At 43.1% G+C, this 18,669-nt stretch overlaps 1 protein-coding gene across 2 annotated transcripts in view; it reads right to left on the reverse strand.

Moving 5' to 3' along the window:
* LOC111961706 (collagen alpha-2(I) chain) overlaps window positions 1–18,669 on the reverse strand; it is a 96,876-nt gene that overhangs the window by 36,610 nt on the left and 41,597 nt on the right. For both annotated transcript variants that reach the window (XM_023984167.2, XM_023984166.2), the window contains exons 6-14: window positions 16,228–16,929; window positions 13,572–13,616; window positions 13,117–13,236; window positions 10,974–11,012; window positions 10,675–10,728; window positions 10,363–10,416; window positions 5,515–5,622; window positions 5,252–5,305; window positions 159–212 (exon numbers count right to left, since the gene is read on the reverse strand). In XM_023984167.2, the coding sequence (XP_023839935.1) occupies window positions 159–212; window positions 5,252–5,305; window positions 5,515–5,622; window positions 10,363–10,416; window positions 10,675–10,728; window positions 10,974–11,012; window positions 13,117–13,236; window positions 13,572–13,616; window positions 16,228–16,929 (1,230 nt within the window). The remainder of the gene's footprint in view (window positions 1–158; window positions 213–5,251; window positions 5,306–5,514; window positions 5,623–10,362; window positions 10,417–10,674; window positions 10,729–10,973; window positions 11,013–13,116; window positions 13,237–13,571; window positions 13,617–16,227; window positions 16,930–18,669) is intronic.

Consider the following 18,669-nt stretch of genomic DNA (forward strand, 5'->3'; position numbering starts at 1 on the left):
CATTCAGCTCTCATAGTACTTACTCTTTCCACTAAGGGGCAGCATATTCCAAATAATAATCTAGACCAGTGAAGACTGGGGACTGGGGATGACTTTAATTCAGTGTGACTAATTCAGTAATAAAGGAACAATAGTCAGCAATCATACTTGAGTCTTACCTTCTCGCCCGGTTCTCCAATATGTCCTCTTTGGCCCTTGGCTCCAATAAGGCCCTATAAGGCATTATAAAATACGTTATAAAGCATTATACATACAGTGCCTTTGGAAAGTATTCAGACCCCTTGACTTTTTCCAAATTTTGTTACATTACAGCTTTATTCTAAAATTAATTAAATGTGTTTTTTCTTCATCAATCTACACTTAATACCCCATCATGACAAAGCAAAAATTGCTTTTTAGAAAATGTTGCGCATTTATTAAAAATAAAAAACTGAAATATCACATTTACATAAGTATTCAGACCCTTTACTCAGTACTTTGTTGAAGCACCTTTGGCAGCGATTATACTGCCTCGAATCTTCTTGGGAATGACACTACAAGCTAGAGGTCGACCGATTAATCGGAATGGATAATTAATTAGGGCCGATTTCAAGTTTTCATAACAATCCGTAATTGGCATTTTTGGACACATGGCCAATTACATTGCACTTCACGAGGAGCCTGCGTGTGTTATGCGAGTGCAGCAAGGAGCCAAGGTAAGGTGCTAGCTAGCATTAAACGTATCTTATAAAAAACAAATCAATCTTAACATAATCACTAGTTAACTATACATGGCTGATGATATTACTAGTTTATCTAGCTTGACCTGCTTTGTATATAATCGGTGCAACGACAGTGCCTGTTAATTTGTCATTGAATCACAGCCTACTTCGCCAAACGGGTGATTTAACAAGCGCATTCGCAAAAAAGCACTGTCGTTGCACCAATGTGTACCTAACCATAAACATCAACGCCTTTCTTAAACTCAATACACAAGTATATATTTTTAAACCTGCATATTTAGTTAATATTGCCTGCTTACATGAATTTCTTTTAACTAGGGAAATTGTGTCACTTCTCTTGCGTTCTGTGCAACAGAGTCAGGGTATATGCAGCAGTTTGGGCCGCCTGGCTCGTTGTGAACTGTGGAGACTATTTCTTCCTAACAAAGACAGCCAACTTGGCCAAACGGGGATGATTTAACAAAAGCGCATTTGCGAAAAAAGCATAATCGTTGCACGAATGTACCTAACCATAAACATCAATGCCTTTGTTAACATCAATACACAGAAGTACATATTTTTAAACCTGCATATTTACTTAAAAGAAATTCATGTTAGCAGGCAATATTAAACTAGGGAAATTGTGTCTCTTCTCTTGCGTTCATTGCACGCAGAGTCAGGGTATATGCAACAGTTTGGGCCGCCTGGCTCGTTGCGAACAAATTTGCCAGACTTTTACGTAATTATGACATAACATTGCATATTGATAACATATTAATGACCTAAGGCTCGTATTTCTGTGTGTTATTATTAGAATTAAGTCTATGATTTGATACTTAATAGAGAAGTCTTACTGAGCGGTGGTAGGCAGCAGCAGGCTTGTAAGCATTCATTCAAACGATGTGTTCCTGGTTCGAGCCCAGGTAGGGGCGAGGAGAGGGACGGAAGCTATACTGTTACACTGGCAATACTAAAGTGCTTATAAGAACATCCAATAGTCAAAGGTATATGAAATACAAATGGTATAGAGAGAAATAGTCCTATAATAACCTCAACCTAAAACTTCTTACCTGGGAATATCGAAGACTCATGTTAAAAGGAAACACCAGCTTTCATATGTTCTCATGTTCTGAGCAAGGAACTTGAACGTTAGCTTTTTTACATATATTGCACTTTTACTTTCTTCTCCAACACTTTGTTTTTGCATTATTTAAACCAAAATGAATTTATTTGAGGCTAAATTGATTTGATTGATGTATTATATTAAGTTAAAATAAAAGTGTTCATTCAGTATTGTTGTAATTGTCATTATTACAAATAAATAAATGTTTAAAAAAAACGGCCGATTAATCGTTAGCGGCTTTTTTTGGTCCTCCAATAATCAGTATCGGTGTTGAAAAATCATAATCGGTCGACTTCTACTACAAGCTGGGCACACCTATATTTGGGGAGTTTCTCCCATTCTTCTCTGCAATTCCTCTCAAGCTCTGTCAGGTTGGATGGGGAGCGTTGCTGCACAGCTGTTTTCAGGTCTCTCCAGAGATGTTCGATCGGGTTCGGGCTCTGGATGGGCAACTCAAGAACATTCAGAGACCTGTCCCGAAGCCACTCCTGTGTTGACTTGGCTGTATACTTAGGGTTGTTGTCCTGTTGGAAGGTGAAACTTCGCCCCAGTCTGAGGTCGGGAGCGCTCTGGAGCAGGTTTTCATCAAGGATCTCTCTGTTCTTTGCTCTGTTCATCTGTGCCTCGATCCTGACTAGTCTCCCAGTCCCTGCCGCTGAAAAATATCCCCACAGCATGGTGCTGCCACCACCATGCTTCACCATAGGCATGGTGCTAGTTTTCCTCCAGACGTGACGCTTGGCATTCAGTTCAATCATGGTTTCATCGGACCAGCGAATCTTGTTTCTCATGGTCTGAGAGTCTTTAGGTGCCTTTTGGCAAACTCCAAGCGGGCTGTCATGTGCCTTTTACTGAGGAATGGCTTCTGTCTGGCCACTCTACCATAAAGGCCTGATTGGTGGAGTGTTGCAGAGATGGTTGTCCTTCTGGAAGGTTCTCCCATCTCCACAGAGGAGCTCTGTCAGAGTGACCATTGGGTTCTTGGTCACCGCCCTGGCCAAGGCCCTTCTCCCCCGATTGCTCAGTTTGGCCGGTCGGCCAGTTCTAGGAAGAGTCTTGGTGGTTCCAACTTCTTCCATTTAAGAATGTTGGAGGCCACTGTGTTCTTTGCTCTGACTGTGTTCTTTGCTCTGACATGCACTGTCAACTGTGGGACCATATATAGACAGCTGTGTGCCTTTCCAAGAGCTGCAAAATCTGGACCCCTACAAATCAGCTGGGCAAGACAATCTGGACCCTCTTTTCTAAAATGATCCGCCGAAATTGTTACAATCCCTATTACTAGCCTGTTCAACCTCTCTTCCATATCGTCTTAGATCCCCAAAGATTGGAAAGCTGCCGCGGTCATCCCCCTCTTCAACGGGGGAGACACTCTAGACCCAAACTGCTACAGACCTATATCTATCCTACCCAGCCTTTCTAAGGTCTTCGAACGCAAAGTTAACAAACAGATCAGACCATTTCGAATCCCACCGTACCTTCTCAGCTATGCAATCTGGTTTCCGAGCTGGCCATAGGTGCACCTCAGCCACGCTCAAGGTCCTATATGATATCATAACCGTCATCGATAAGAGACAATACTGTGCAGCTGTATTCATAGACCTGGCCAAGGCTATCGACTCTGTCAATCACCACATTCTTATTGGCAGACTCAACAGCCTTGGTTTCTCAAATGACTGCCTCGCCAACTACTTCTCAGATAGAGTTCAGTGTTTCAAATCGGAGGGCCTGTTGTCCGGACCGCTGGCAGTCACTATGGGGGTGCCACAGGGTTAAATCTTCAGGCCGACTCTTTTGTCTGTATACATCAACATCCATGATGTTGCTGCTGGTGATTCTCTGATCCACCTCTACGCAGACGCCACCATTCTGTATACTTCTGGCCCTTCTTTGGACACTGTGTTCACCAACCTCCAGACGAGCTTCGATGCCATACAACTCTCCTTCCGTGGCCTCCAACTACTATACAAGTAAAACTAAATGCATGCTCTTCAACCGATCGCTTCCCACACCTGCCCGCCCGTCCAGCATCACTACTCTGGACGGTTCTGACTTAGAATATGTGGACAACTACAAATACCTAGGTGTCTGGTTAGACTGTAAACTCTCCTTCCAGACTCACATTAAGCATCTCCAATGCAATATTAAATCTAGAATCGGCGTCCTATTTCGAAACAAAGCCTCCTTCACTCATGCTGCCAAACATACCCTCGTAAAACTGACCATCCTACCGATCCTCGACTTCGGCGATGTAATTTACAAAATAGCCTCCAACACTCTACTCAGCAAATTGGATGCAGTCTATCACAGTGCCATCCGTTTTGTCACCAAAGCCCCATATACTACCCACCACTGCGACCTGTATGCTCTCGTTGCCTGGCCCTCGCTTCATATTCGTAGCCAAACCCACTGGCTCCAGGTCATCTATAAGTCTTTGCTAGGTAAAGCCCCACCTTATCTCAGCTCACTGGTCACCATAGCAGCACCCACCCGTAGCACGCGCTCCAGCAGGTATATTTCACTGGTCACCCCCAAAGCCAATTCGTCCTTCGGCCGCCTTTCCTTCCAGTTCTCTGCTGCSAATGACTGGAACGAACTGAAAAAAAATCACTGAAGCTGGAGACTCATATCTCCCTCACTAGCTTTAAGCACCAGCTGTCAGAGCAGCTCAGAGATCACTGTACCTGTACATAGCCCATCTGTAAATAGCCCATCCAACTACCTCATCCCCATACTGTTATTTATTTTATTTATTTGGCTCCTTTGTACCCCAGTATCTCTACTTACACACTCACCTTCTGCACATCTATCACTCCAGTGTTTAATTGCTATATTGTAATTATTACGCCACTATGGCCTAATTACTGCCTTACCTCCCTTATCCTACCTCATTTGCACACACTGTATATAGACTTTTTCTATTGTATTATTGACTGTATGTTTGTTTATTCCATGTGTAACTCTGTTGTTGTTTGTGTCGCACTACTTTGCTTTATCTTGGCCAGGTCGCAGATGTAAATGAAAACTTGTTCTCAACTGGCCTACCTGGTTAAATAAAGGTGATTTTTTTATTTAAAAAAAAGCCCTATCAATTGAATTTACCACAGGTGGATTCCAATCAAGTTGTAGAAACATATCAAGGATGATCAATGGAAACCGGATGCACCTGGGTCTGAATACTTATGTAAATAAAGTATTTCTGTTTTTTTATTTTGTATAAATTTGCAAACATTTCTGATTTCGTTGTCATTATGGGGTATTGTGTGTAGATTTCTAAGGAATTGTTTGTACTTAATACATTTAATAAAAAGGCTGAAATACTTTACTTCATAGAAAGTACAAATGACATATGCTCTTCATTGGTACACTCATTAGACCAATATTTCAGAATTCATAAGGGCACTGTTTCACTATCCAACCCCCTCACCTCGTCCCCTTTTTCTCCTTTGGAACCGCCTTCTCCCCTATACCCGAAGGGTCCCTAAGCAAAATGAGACAGCAATCATTGATATAATCAGAGATAAAACAACTGAAATAGCACCCTATTCCCTATATAGTGCACTTCTTAGGAAATACTTACTGGTCAAAAGTAGTACACTAAATATAGGGAATGGCTAGAATGGTTGTTTCTGAGAACAGATGGGTTCGTAATAAGAAGGTTATCAATGTAATCACCAAGTGGTGCCTCACCTGTCGCCCAGGGTCACCCGGCATCCCAGGCTGACCGTCCAGCCCATTCTCTCCATATTTCCCATGGAGCCCTGGTCTGCCCGCCACGCCCTTTGGGCCCGGCTCACCCTGCAATACAACAGACACCATCACCCAATCAGAGACTGTGGATCTGTGACAGAGACACCATCACCCAATCAAAGGCTGTGGATCCATGAAAGAGACACTATCACCCAATCAGAGTCTATGGATCTGTGACAGGGACACCATTACCCGAGCCGAGGCTGTGTAAACCTGTGACACAGTGAGGACACATCATAACACACTTGGGCTACATCCCAAATGGCACCCTATTCCTATATATAGGGCTCTGGTGAAAAGTGGTGCAATATACAGTACCAGTCAAAAGTTTGGGCACACCAACTCATTCAAGGGTTTTTCTTTATTTTTACTATTTTCTACATTGTGGAATAATAGCGAAGATATCAAAACTATGAAATAACACATATGGAATCAGGTAGTAAGCAAAAAAGTTAAACAAATCAAAATAGATTTTAGATTCTTCAAATAGCCACCCTTTGCCTTGATGACAGCTTTGCACAATCTTGGCATTCTCTCAACTAGCTTCATGAGGAATGCTTATCCAACAGTCGTGAAGGAGTTCCCACATATGCTGAGCACTTGTTGGCTGCTTTTCCTCCACTCTGCGGTCCAACTCATCCCAAACCATCTCAATCGGGTTGCGGTCAGGTGATTGTGGAGGCCAGGTCACCTGATGCAGCACTCCATCACTCTCCTTCTTGGTCAAATAGCCCTTACACAGCCTGGAGGGATGTTTTGGGTCATTGTCCTTTTAAAAAACAAATGATAGTCCCACTAAGTGCAAACCAGATGGGATGACGTATCGCTATGGTAGCCATGCTGGTTAAGTGTGCCTTGAATTCTAATTAAATCACAGGCAGTGTTACCAGCAAAGCACCCCCTCACCATCACACCTCATCCTCCATGCTTCACGGTGGGAACCACACATGTGGAGATCATCCGTTCACCTACTCTGCGTCTCACAAATACACAGGGGTTGTAACCAAAAATCTCAAATTTGGACTCATCAGACCAAAGGACAGATTTCCACCGGTCTAATGTCCATTGCTCGTGATTCTTGGCCCAAGCAAGTCTCTTATTATTATTGGTCTCCTTTAGTAGTGGTTTCTTTGCTGAAATTTGACCATGAAGGCCTGATTCACACAGTCTCCTCTAAGCAGTGGATGTTGAGATGTGTCTGTTACTTGAACTCTGTGAATCATTTATTTGGGATGCAATCTGAGGTGCAGTTAACTCTAATGAACTTATCCTCTGCAGCAGAGGTAACTCCGGGTTTTCCTTTCCTGTGGCGGTCCTCATGAGAGCCAGTTTCATCGTAGCGCTTGATGGTTTTTGCGACTGCACTTGAAGACACTTTCAAAGTTCTTGACATTTCTTGATTGACTAACCTTCATGTCTTAAAGTAATGATGGACTGTCATTTCTCTTTGCTTATTTGAGCTGTTCTTGCCATAATATGGACATGGCCTTTTACCAAATAGGGCTATCTTCTGTATACCACCCCTACCTTGTCACAACACAACTGATTGGCTCAAATGCATTAAGGAAAGAAATTCCACAAATTAACAAGGCACACCTGTTAACTGAAATGCATGAAACCTCATGAAGCTGGTTTGAGAGAATGCCAAGAGTGTGCCAAGAGTGTGCAAAGCTGTCATCGAGGCAAAGGGTGGCTATATAAAATATATTTTGATTTGATTAACACTTTTTTGGTTACTACATGATTCAATGTGTTATTTCATAGTTTTGATGTCTTCACTATTATTCTACTATGTAGAAAATACAAAAAATAAAGAAAAATCCTGGAATGAGTAGGTGTGTCCAAACTTTTGACTAGTACTGTACATGAATGCTATTTAAGGCACCATTCCTGCCCAATGGCATTATTTGTTTATTCGTTTATTATGTTAGACCCCCTTGTCATCAATAACTTGCACTGCAGACAGGTGGAGAACATGTACAAATCAGATAGCTTAAACACCTGTTAGCTCTTGGCAGTGTGGACAGTGTGGACTGTTATATTTCTGGTTCTGAACAGTGATTGATATTTTATGTGTGTGTGTGCGTGCGTGCGTATGTGTGTGTGGACAGTGATTAATATTGTACATGCAGAAGCTCGCCAGACTGATAAATGAGTTCTCAGGTGCACATATTAGGGATGCATTATATATCGGTGAACATATCGGAATCGGACGATATTAGCTAAAAATGCCTACATCGGTATCGGCCGATGTCTAGTTTAACGCCGATGTTAAAAAACGATGTCAAAGGTACTGGGCATACCTATATAACGTAGTTACATAACGTAATGACGCCATGTAAAATGTTGCACTACACGTGCAACACAGCATTCCTAACCTAACCCACACAATGTCTGCTGTGTGGATCGAGCAGTCAAGTCGAGCAGTCATTTGAAAGAGTAAGAACATTTCAGCAAGACAACTCAAAGGGGAAATCCATTAAAGCCAAGATAATGGAATTCAATCAACCGTTCTCTGTCGTGGATGATGTTGGCTTTCGCCGACTGGTCGAGCACCGGTACACAGTAATAGCGTCATTGCTATTAGCTTCACAACATACATACTATGGAACGCCGTTTGGGTTTTTGCGTGTCAAGAAAGATACAGTAGCACTGTCAAAGCTGTACAAAAAAGCTTGCAAATAAGCAAACACCAACCACGAACGATGTGTTAACAATACCGCGTTGGTAATAAAGCATCATTTGTTCAACCGCAACTTCTGGGGTAGCTAGATTTAGCTTGGTACCTAGCTAGCACCAATACAACCAGCCTGAAAAGAATGACCAGTGGAAACTGTAGTCATTTCATTATTCTTATTAATGATTTAGGAATCCTTGTGAGTAAGTATTAGCTATGTTTCCACTTGATGATCACCTATTGAAATTGAATTTCAGTTCATGAAAATAAATAGCTAGCCAGCTACTTAACCCTGTAGCCCAAAGCTAACGTTATAAGCAGCCAGCTAGCTTCATCTGGCTAGTGGGGCTCGACCGGTCCGGGTTATGTGTTGTGAAGCTAGGCACAATAAGGCACAATAGTGGAATTTGCAGTTTGCCTGCAAAATAAAAGTATGTCATTGACAGTGATGCAAATTAATACAAATAGTAGAATTATGCCATACTTTTATTTTGAAGGTTAACCGCAAAGTCCACTATTGTGGCTAGCTTCACATGGTTGGGTCCGACAACCATTAATCAAATAAGAACTGTCTTATAAATTAGGGTTATTTTAGATGATGGCACCTAGCTATATAGTTAGCTAGCTAACTATAGCTACTGAAACAGATTATGTCGTGTTATTTGACACGTCAAATAGTGTTATTTAACGTGTATCTTTTTTGACACGCAAAGACCCATACGGCTTTCCCCATAGAAATCCTGGTTGAGAATGAAACGACTGAACAAATGAACAACAAAACCGCACAGCAAGTAAGTGAAAGAAATAGGCTTTGATTATGTTTTACTGGTAATGGGGATACGTAAATGCCAACAAAATAACTTTCTGGTCAGTGTGGTGTGTGTGTGTGTAACCTATATTTAACTAGGCAAGTCAGTTAAGAACAAATTCTTACTTACAATGACGGCCCGGACGACGCTGGGCCAATTGTGCGCCGCCCTATGGGACTCCCAATCACGGCCGGATGTGATACAGCCTGGATTCGAACCAGGGACTGTAGTGACACCTCTTGCACTGAGTGCCTTAGACCACTGCGTCCATGTGTGTGTGCTAACTATTTAAAAGGCTGCTAAAATGTTAAATATTGGTTATCAGTATCTGGGGTTTTTGGCAAGGAAAATATTGAAAAAATATTGAAAAATATTGAATATCGGTAGTGGCCAAATCTGTGTACACACACACACACACACACACACACACACACACACACACACACACACACACACAACACCACACACACACACACACACACACACACACACACACACACACACACACACATAATACAGCCATTCTCCACGCCACGTGTGTGCCACACAGCCCAGACATCGTAGCTTCGTATTGGGGAGGGAGAGGAAGTGTTTACAACTGTACCCAAAACCTCAGCAGTCTATGATGTGGGCCGTCTTGTTAGGCCCGTAGCGTAAGTGCTCAGTTCAGCTGAGGTCTCTGACTGGCTAAGACACAACATAGCAACATAGTTGTTCTGTTGCCACAAAGCCACAGCTTGGAAATCAGGCTCCAAGCCTTGTGCTAATGTGTTTGTGTGGTTGTGAGGGATGTGGGAAGAGCCTGAGATGCTAATACCTTTAGCTTTACAAAGTGCTAACCGCTAAACAGATTCTCCCACGCTTTCTTTAAGTACATGTTTAGTACAGTCAAATCCTCATAGCATTATGGCATCTATTAATTCAGCTGCAAAACAACTTGAGCCATTTTGATTTGACCAATTTCCCAGGGACAACAATGGTGTCATTGGGTGTTATTGTATAACAGTAATGTGCCTAAACCCAGAATGGATGTCATCAGTACTCAAAAATATGTTATTTTGATTTGATAACAGAAAGACCCTCACATTCTATGATCCTAATGATCACCTTTAATGACAATGTTTCCATCCAGAGGATTTTCATCACGTCATCTTGGATTGAAATATAGTGTGCAGGCCTTTGTTATTTTTACAGTATGTACACTTTATTATTTTTACAGTATGTACACTTTATTAGTACAGCCCCTATGCTTTTAAGGATGTGCGTATGACAACAAACATTGCTCCTGTCATCAGTACTTACCATTTCTGCAATTATTCCTGGAGGCCCTTGTTGGCCAGGATCCCCTGTTGGCCCCTGGGTGGGATAAGAAAGAGAGAAAGAAAGAGAGAGGGGGGGGGCAAGACAGACAGGCAGAGACAGAAAAATGTGTAACTCACAATAGGTCAAACAGTATGAATCAACACTTTTGCTGAGTGTTGATTCATTGATCAGGCATTCATCTCAACTGCATCATGACATTTAAACCAGTATTCATGGTGTACTACTCAGATGATGAGACTCTCTACCAAACCTAAAGTAGGACCAAATATGCAGGGAAGGGGTTTCGCTCACCTGTGGGCCTGTCTTTCCCATCTCCCCAGCTGGTCCTGGGGGTCCCTGCTCCCTCTGCAAGCACACAGAGAAGGAAACAGTGTCAGGAAGAACCAAAACACACCCTGCTGTATTTTATGACCCATAAACTCTATAAGACCCTTAATGTGTCCCAAATGGCACCCTATTCCTGTTATAGTGCAACATTTCTACCAAGACCCATAGGGGTCTGGTCAAAAGTAGTGCACTATATAGGGAATATGGTGCCATTTGGGATGCATTCCCAGTCTAGTCCTAGTCAGTGGGTGTCCATTACTTACAGGCCAGCCAGCATAGAGCAAATGGTAGAAAGAGGTTTGCTGGAAGAAACATGGAGACATTACAAATTATTTAAAGTTTCACGCGTCAGGAATCAAAACGATAAGAAAATGTAATGTATATAGATTCCATCAACCATAATTCATAGCAGTGCCATCTTAATGGGACATTTCACTCATAAATAAAAGTGTCAGCTGGTTTTCTTGGTTTTATTCTGTGCCTTATTCTCTCAAGAAAAAGCACTGGGGCTAAAATCAAAGCTAGTTTTATCATCCCTACTCATTTGAAATAGATAGCAGTATCTGATCGCTGTCTGACCACATGGCTCAGTTCAAAGCCCAGAGTAACAAATTGCTTTTTATTCTTACACAGCACCTTTATTCAATAATGGCCATGCAGTTTTCTGTCACGCTGATAGTCATGCTGTACTACACAGCCTGCAGCTGCGGTCAGTCTCAGACTCAGAGCAGGCAGGGGGATTAAACTGATGAGGGATAGATGGAGCATCGGCTCACACGCACCAGCAGTGTGGGGTCAAAGAATGTACAGCTAGCCTGGGAAAACCTCTGGGCAATACCTGGGAATTTCAAGGAAAGTTACCAGAATTTTGCAACCCTGCACAGGCAGTCTATAGAGTCATAGCCTAATACTGTATGTCCTTGTGGAGTTGAGGTAAAGCATCTGCATGCTTCCCATCCGAAACAGTTTGTGTATATATTTTTAGGATTGATTTTCTTACTTGAGAAATACTGCACCAAACATATTAGTTGGATATAAAAGTTTGCGACTAAGACCTCCTCAGCAAAAATGTGAAAATTACAGATTTCTTGAGTTTTATCTAAGATTAATTTTGACTACATTGAGGCTACGTCATCTCAAAAGGGACAAACAGTACTACTGCCGCCTTTTTCAGCGAAGGTCTTATAAAGGAGTATGCAAGGCACAGACGTTCACTTCACCTAGCCGCGTTCTGCTAGGAGCAAACTGAACCTAGTATGCAGACGCCTTTAGGTGACAGTTGGGACAAGGTTGGGTTATTGCTGGAGGTGGGATTTGGGGGTGGAGTTGACATGTGACAGGTTTGAGTTGGGGGTTGGAGTGAGGCTGATTTTTAAGTGAGATGGGGTGAGTTATTATTAGTATTTATTAGGGATCACCATTAGCTGTTGCCAAGGCAGCAGCTACTCTTCCTGGGGTCCAAACACATTAAGGCACTTACATTGCAGAAAACCCCCAAAATAAAACAGTACAACATATAACATTATTACACCACTACATATCTACAATACAATGCACGTGTGTGTAGAGTGTGTGTGTGCGTATGCGTGTGTGTGCCTGTGTGTGTGTCTCTTCACAGTTCACATTGTTCCATAAGGTGTAGTTGTATGTGTTTTTTAAATCTGATTTTACTGCTTGTGTCAGTTACCTGATGTGGAATAGAGTTCCATGTAACCATGGCTCTATGTAGTACTGTGTGCCTCCCATAGTCTGTTCTGGACTTGGGGACTGTGAAGAGACCTCTTGTGGCATGTCTTGTGGGGTATGCATGGGTGTCTGAGCTGTGTGCTAGTAGTTTGAACAGACAGCTCGTGCATTCAACACGTCAATACCTCTCACAAAGACAAGTAGTGATGCAGTCAATCTCTCCTCTACTTTGAGCCAGGAGAAATTGACATGCATGTTATTGATGTTAGCTCTCTATGTGCATTTAAGGGCCAGCCGCGCTGCTATGTTCTGGGCCAACTATAATTAGCTTATGTCCCTCTTTGTGGCAGTTGACCATATGGCTGGGCAGTAATCCAGGTGCGACAAAACTAGTGCCTGTTGGACTTGTTTTGTTAATAGTGATGTCAAGGAAGCAGAGCATCGTTTTATTATGGACAGACCCTTCCCCATCTTAGCTACTGTTGCAACTATTTGTTTTGACCATGACAGTTTACAATCCAGGGTTACACCAAGCAGTTTAGTCTCCTCAACGTGCTCAATTTCCACATTATTCATTGCAAGATTTGGTTGAGGTTTAGGGTTCAGTGAATGGTTTGTCGCAAATACAATGATTTTAGTTTTAGAAATATTTAGTACTAGGTAAAGTGTGAGCGTGAGGTTGGAGTAGGATTTGGGATCGAATGGGGGTTGTCAACTCACCCGAAAAGCAGCCCACTCCTCAATAGTGTTCTTCCACAGGTAGAAGGACGGCAGACCAGGTGGGCCGGGGGGGCCTGGATCCCCCTGTCGCCCTGCACGCCCCTCAGGCCCCAGCTGGCCCTGTGAGAAACATCATCAGGTACTAGTTATCTACACCTAGAATGAGTAAGCTGAAGTCATACAGTCAGTCATAATGGACTGTGAGAGATTTTACAGGAGGACTTGTCAAAGAGAGGCTGAAAAGCTAGGGGTTTATTGCTGTAAACACATGACTTATTATATCAACTTCAGTCGTAAAACAATTAGTTACTCATGCTCTGATCCTAACACAGTTCCATCATTTACTAAGACAAAGTTAAGGTGCATTCAAATGCGAGGTCAAGCAGACTAACCCAAAGGCCATTGTCATAAATTTAAGCCACCTCAAGCCATTCCAAAATGTCAGCTCCTCTTACCCTGTCACCTTTAAACCCACGTAAGCCAGCGTGACCGGGAAAGCCCTGGAGAAAGTAAACGAGAAAAGAAAGAGTGAGACATTAATTCAAGTTAATTCAGAGATGTAGTGGAGTGCAGAGGACTTCTTAACTTCTCATATACAGAGATGTAGCGCCTGTATCATACAATCAAAGTATGAAGTAACCAATGCCCTTGTAAGCTCAAGCACAACAAAAAACAACAACACATTGATTAACAGACTAAACCTAAAATCCAAATGAGTGTTGACAAAGAGCCCATGAGGCATCATATGCATCTACAGCTTAATATCGTACTGTTATAAACATTAACTGGGTTACAACATCTACCCTGTCCACTATTAACAGACTGACAGGCAGCCAGAAGAGAGCAGCTGACCCCTGTAAAGCTTTCTTTCACCAGGGTTTCCACCGCGGCCCGCTGCCTAGGAAAGTCAAAAGACTTCCTCCCCACCGTTCAGCTCCAACCGTTTAGCTCCAAAAGTGCAGTAGTATCTAACAATTCACAACAATACACACAAATCTAACAGTAAAATAATGGAATTACAAAATATCTAAATATTAGTATGAGCAATGTCGGAGTGGCATTGACTAAAATACAGTAAAATAGAATACAGTATATACATATGAAATGAGTAAAGCAGTATGTAAACATTATTATTGTCTAGTGTTCCATTATTAAAGTGACCAGTGTTCCATTATTAAAGTGACAAGTGATTCAATGTCTATGTATATAAGGCAGCAGGTTCTGGTCTTTTTAGTCAGCTATCATACACTGAGCGTACAAAACATCCCTCTCTCTCTCCCTCCCTCTCTCTCTCTCCCTCTACCGCACCTGCTGTCTCGATCTCTGAATGATCGGCTATGAAAAGCCAACTGACATTTACTCCTGAGGTGCTGATCTGTTGCACCCTCTACAACCACTGTGATTATTATTTGACCGTTCTGGTCATCTACGAACGTTTGAACGTCTTGAAGAACGATCTGGCCTTAATGGCCATGTACTCTTATAATCTCCACCTGGCACAGCCAGAAGAGGACTGGCCACCCCTCAGAGCCTGGTTCCTCTATAGGTTTCTTCCTAGGTTCCTACCTTTTGAGGGAGTTTTTCTTCCTAGCCACTGTGCTTCTACATCTGCATTGCTTGCTGTTTGGGGTTTTAGTCCGGGTTTCTATATGAGCACTTTGTGACATCTGCTGATGTAAAAAGGTCTTCATAAATACATTTGACTGATTGATTAATTAAGAACACCTTCCTAATGTTGAGTTGCACCTCTTTTTGCCCTCAGAACAGCCTCAATTCGTCGGGACATAGATAGACTCAAGGTGTCGAAAGCGTTCCACAGGGATGCTGGCCCATGTTGACTCCAATGCTTCCCACAGTTGTGTCAAGTTGGCTGGATGTCCTTTGGGTGGTGGACCATTCTTGAATCACACGGGAAACTGTTGAGCGTGATAACCCAGCAGTATTGCAGTTCTTGACACACTCAAACTGGTGCGCCTGGCACCTACTACCATACCCCGTTCAAAAAAAAGACAAATATTTTGTCTTGCCCATTCACCCTCTGAATGGCACACATACACAATCCATGTTTCAATTTTATCAAGGCTTAAAAATCATTATTTAACCTGTCTCCTCCCCTTCATCTACACTGATTGAAGCAGATTTAACAAGGGACATCAATAAGGGATCATAGCTTTCACCTAGATTCATCTGATCAGTCTATGTCATGGAAAGAGAAGGTGTTCCTAATGTTTAGTCCACTCAGTGTATATGTCACGTTAAATATCACAGAAGATTTACATGCAACGAGGACAATAAAATTCTTCAAATGCCGTCCATGTCATTTGAGGGAGCTATAGCCAGACCAGCCTCACCTAACAGTCACACACACGCAAGCATGCAGAAACACACACCCTCCACAGGCCTGACATACAACCCTATCGCCAGGACATCTAGACCATAAGACCATAGCCTTGCTTTACATGAGGGGGCTTAATTATTGCAGCCTTCTCCACTACAGAGCCATTTACTCCTGGCCAGCAGGACATCTATCATGTTCGATACAGCCGGGATAAATCACAGTAATGGTGCCGAGTGATCCCAGGCTTTTATAGCAGCAAGAGAGCCAGGCTGAGGCTCCAGGACCAAAATGGGCCAGATGTTGCTCCATCTGGGTCTGGTGGTGCCATTTGGAGCTGTGGAGTAGCTAATGTAAGGAGAGGAACATGAAACACATCAGGGTTAACTCATGTTTTAACAAGATCAAGGCTGTTGATTATATTCAGATTGATGCAGAACCTAAAGGCCAAACACAGAATATATTTTCTAATTTCATAATGCTCCACACATTATTTTATGATTTGAAGGACTTTGTTACTTGTATTGAAAAGAGCTATACAAATAAAGTTATTAATATTATAATCATTATTATTATTATTGTTAGGTTTGTTTTCTTGTTTACATAACAAACGTGTTCAGCAAGACAACGATCTCTGCTCTAACATAAAAACTACTAATGAACTGTCCCAAGCAGTAAGCATCACCCTCCATAAACATGAACATTAAAAGTTACACAACATGACACATGAGCACTGGCACAGCGAAAAAGTCGAGGAAGATGTTGAAGACACTTACCTCCTTTCCTGGGGGCCCCATTCGGCCTGGGGGCCCTCTCTGGAGCCTATACATCTGGCCATCAGAGCCCAGAACCAGATCCCCTTCCCTGTGTACGATGGTCACTGTGCGTGGGTGTTCTGGTTCTCGTTCCACAGTGATAGCCCGGTCAGGCTGGGTGGGGATGTGTGTGGTGGGTCTCCTCTTCTCAGTTACAGCCTCCACAGGGGAGGCAGAGGGCTCTGAGGTGGGGGCGAAGGCAGTCTGAGAAGGGGTCTGAGGCCACTCCACCTCCTCTCTCAACAGGTTAGAGTCTGGGTGCTCCTGGTCCAGGGGGGTCTCTATCTGAGTCTTAACGACATGGGGAAACTCCACTGAGGGCTTCTTCGGGGAGGACCCAGGATCCAAATCAATAATGATGTCATCCAAGGGTTTTGCGGGAAACAGGCCGACGCCCCTCCCTCCAGAGTCTTTCGTCTTCTTGTCCGTGGTGATGTTCTCCTCCAAGAGTTTGGAGGAGGGCTCAGGCTTGCCCTCGTGGCTGCCTTTGGGGCCCTGCCTGCTGGGTTTCCACTGAGGGTTGAGGTGTCCCCCCTGGAGGTTTGGATCAGCCAGGTCTGTGTCCTCGTCCACCACAAAGACGTCCCCTCGTCCCACCGAGCCTTTCTGGCGGGGACCCCATGTCCCGTCCCCACGCCGACTCCCACTCTGCCCAAACACATCCTATGGAGACACAACACAAACACAATTAATGTATTGTGGTGCTGAATATCAGTATATGAGATCATAGGTTAGATGACATATTTATCAGAGATGTTTATTTCTTATTGTGTATGCATAACTTGTGGAAAGCTGTGGAAAGAATTACTTAGAAAAAAAACTATTTTAAAATACAATACACATCATTGACCTATCTATCAATCATGCATCCCTAGCCTCAGAGCATGTGCAGACCAGCTGGCTGGTGTGTTTTTCGGACATATTCAATCTCTCCCTATCCCAGTCTGCTGTCCCCACATGCTTCAAGATGGCCAACATTGTTCCTGTACCCAAGAAGGCAAAGGTAACTGAACTAAATGACTATCGCCCCGTAGCACTCACTTCTGTCATCATGAAGTGCTTTGAGAGACTAGTGAAGAAGGTGTAAAGTTTTAAGTTCCTCGGCGTACACATCACGGACAAACTGAAATGGTCCACCCACACAGACAGTATAGTGAAGAAGGCGCAAAGCGCATCTTCAACCTCAGGAGGCTAAAGAAATTTGGCATGTCACCAAAACCCCTCACAAACTTTTACAATGCACAATTGAGAGCATCCTGTCGGGCTGTATCATCGCCTGGTACGGCAACTGCACCGCCCTCAACCGCAGGGCTCTCCAGAGGGTGGTGCGGTCTGCACAACGCATCACCGAGGGAAAACTACCTGCCCTCCAGGACACCTACAGCACCCGTTCACCCCGCTACCATCCAGAAGGCAAGGTCAGTACAGGTACATCAAAGCTGGGACCGAGAGACTGAAAAATTGCTTCTATCTCAAGGCCATCAGACTGTTAAATAGCCATCACTAACATAGAGAGGCTGCTGCCTACATACAGACTTGAAATCATTGGCCACTTTAATAATGTTTACATATCTTGCATTACTCATCTCATACTGGACAGAAACAAAGACCTTTCTTCTGAAACTTGTCAGTCTATTCTTCTGAGAAATTAAGGCTATTCCATGCGAGAAATTGCCAAGAAACTGAAGATCTCGTACAACGCTGTGTACTACTCCCTTCACAGAACAGCGCATACTGGCTCTAACCAGAAAAGAAAGAGGATTGGGAGGCCCCGGTGCACAACTGAACAAGAGGACAAGTACGTTTTTATTGGCCAGTCTGAGATATGGCTTTTTCATTGCACCTCTGCCTAGAAGTCCAGCAGCCCGGAGTCACCTGTTCACTGTTGACGTTGAGACTGGGGTTTTGTGGGTACTATTTAATGAAGCTGCCAATTGAGCACTTGTGAGGCGTCTGTTTCGCAAACTAGAGGTCAGTTAGGATCACCACTTTACTTTAAGAATGTGAAATGTCAGAATAATAGTAGAGAGAATGATATATTTCAGCTTTTATTTATTTCATCACATTCCCAGTGGGTCAGAAGTTTACATACACTCAATTAGTATTTGATAGCATTGCCTTTAAATTGTTTAACTTGGGTCAAAAGTTTTGGGTAGCCTTCCACAAGCTTCCCACAATAAATTGAGTGAATTTTGGCCCATTCCCCCTGAAAGAGCTGGTGTAACTGAGTCAGGTTTGAAGGCCTCCTTACTCACACACACTTTTTCATTTCTGCCCACACATTTTCTATAGGATCGAGATCAGGGCTTTGTGATGGCCACTCCAGTACCTTCACTTTGTTGTCCTTAAGCTATTTTGCCACAACTTTGAAAGTATGCTTGGGGTCATTGTCCATTTGCAAGA

This window comes from Salvelinus sp. IW2-2015, linkage group LG4q.1:29, assembly GCF_002910315.2.
Source record: "Salvelinus sp. IW2-2015 linkage group LG4q.1:29, ASM291031v2, whole genome shotgun sequence".
NCBI lineage: Eukaryota > Metazoa > Chordata > Actinopteri > Salmoniformes > Salmonidae > Salvelinus > Salvelinus sp. IW2-2015.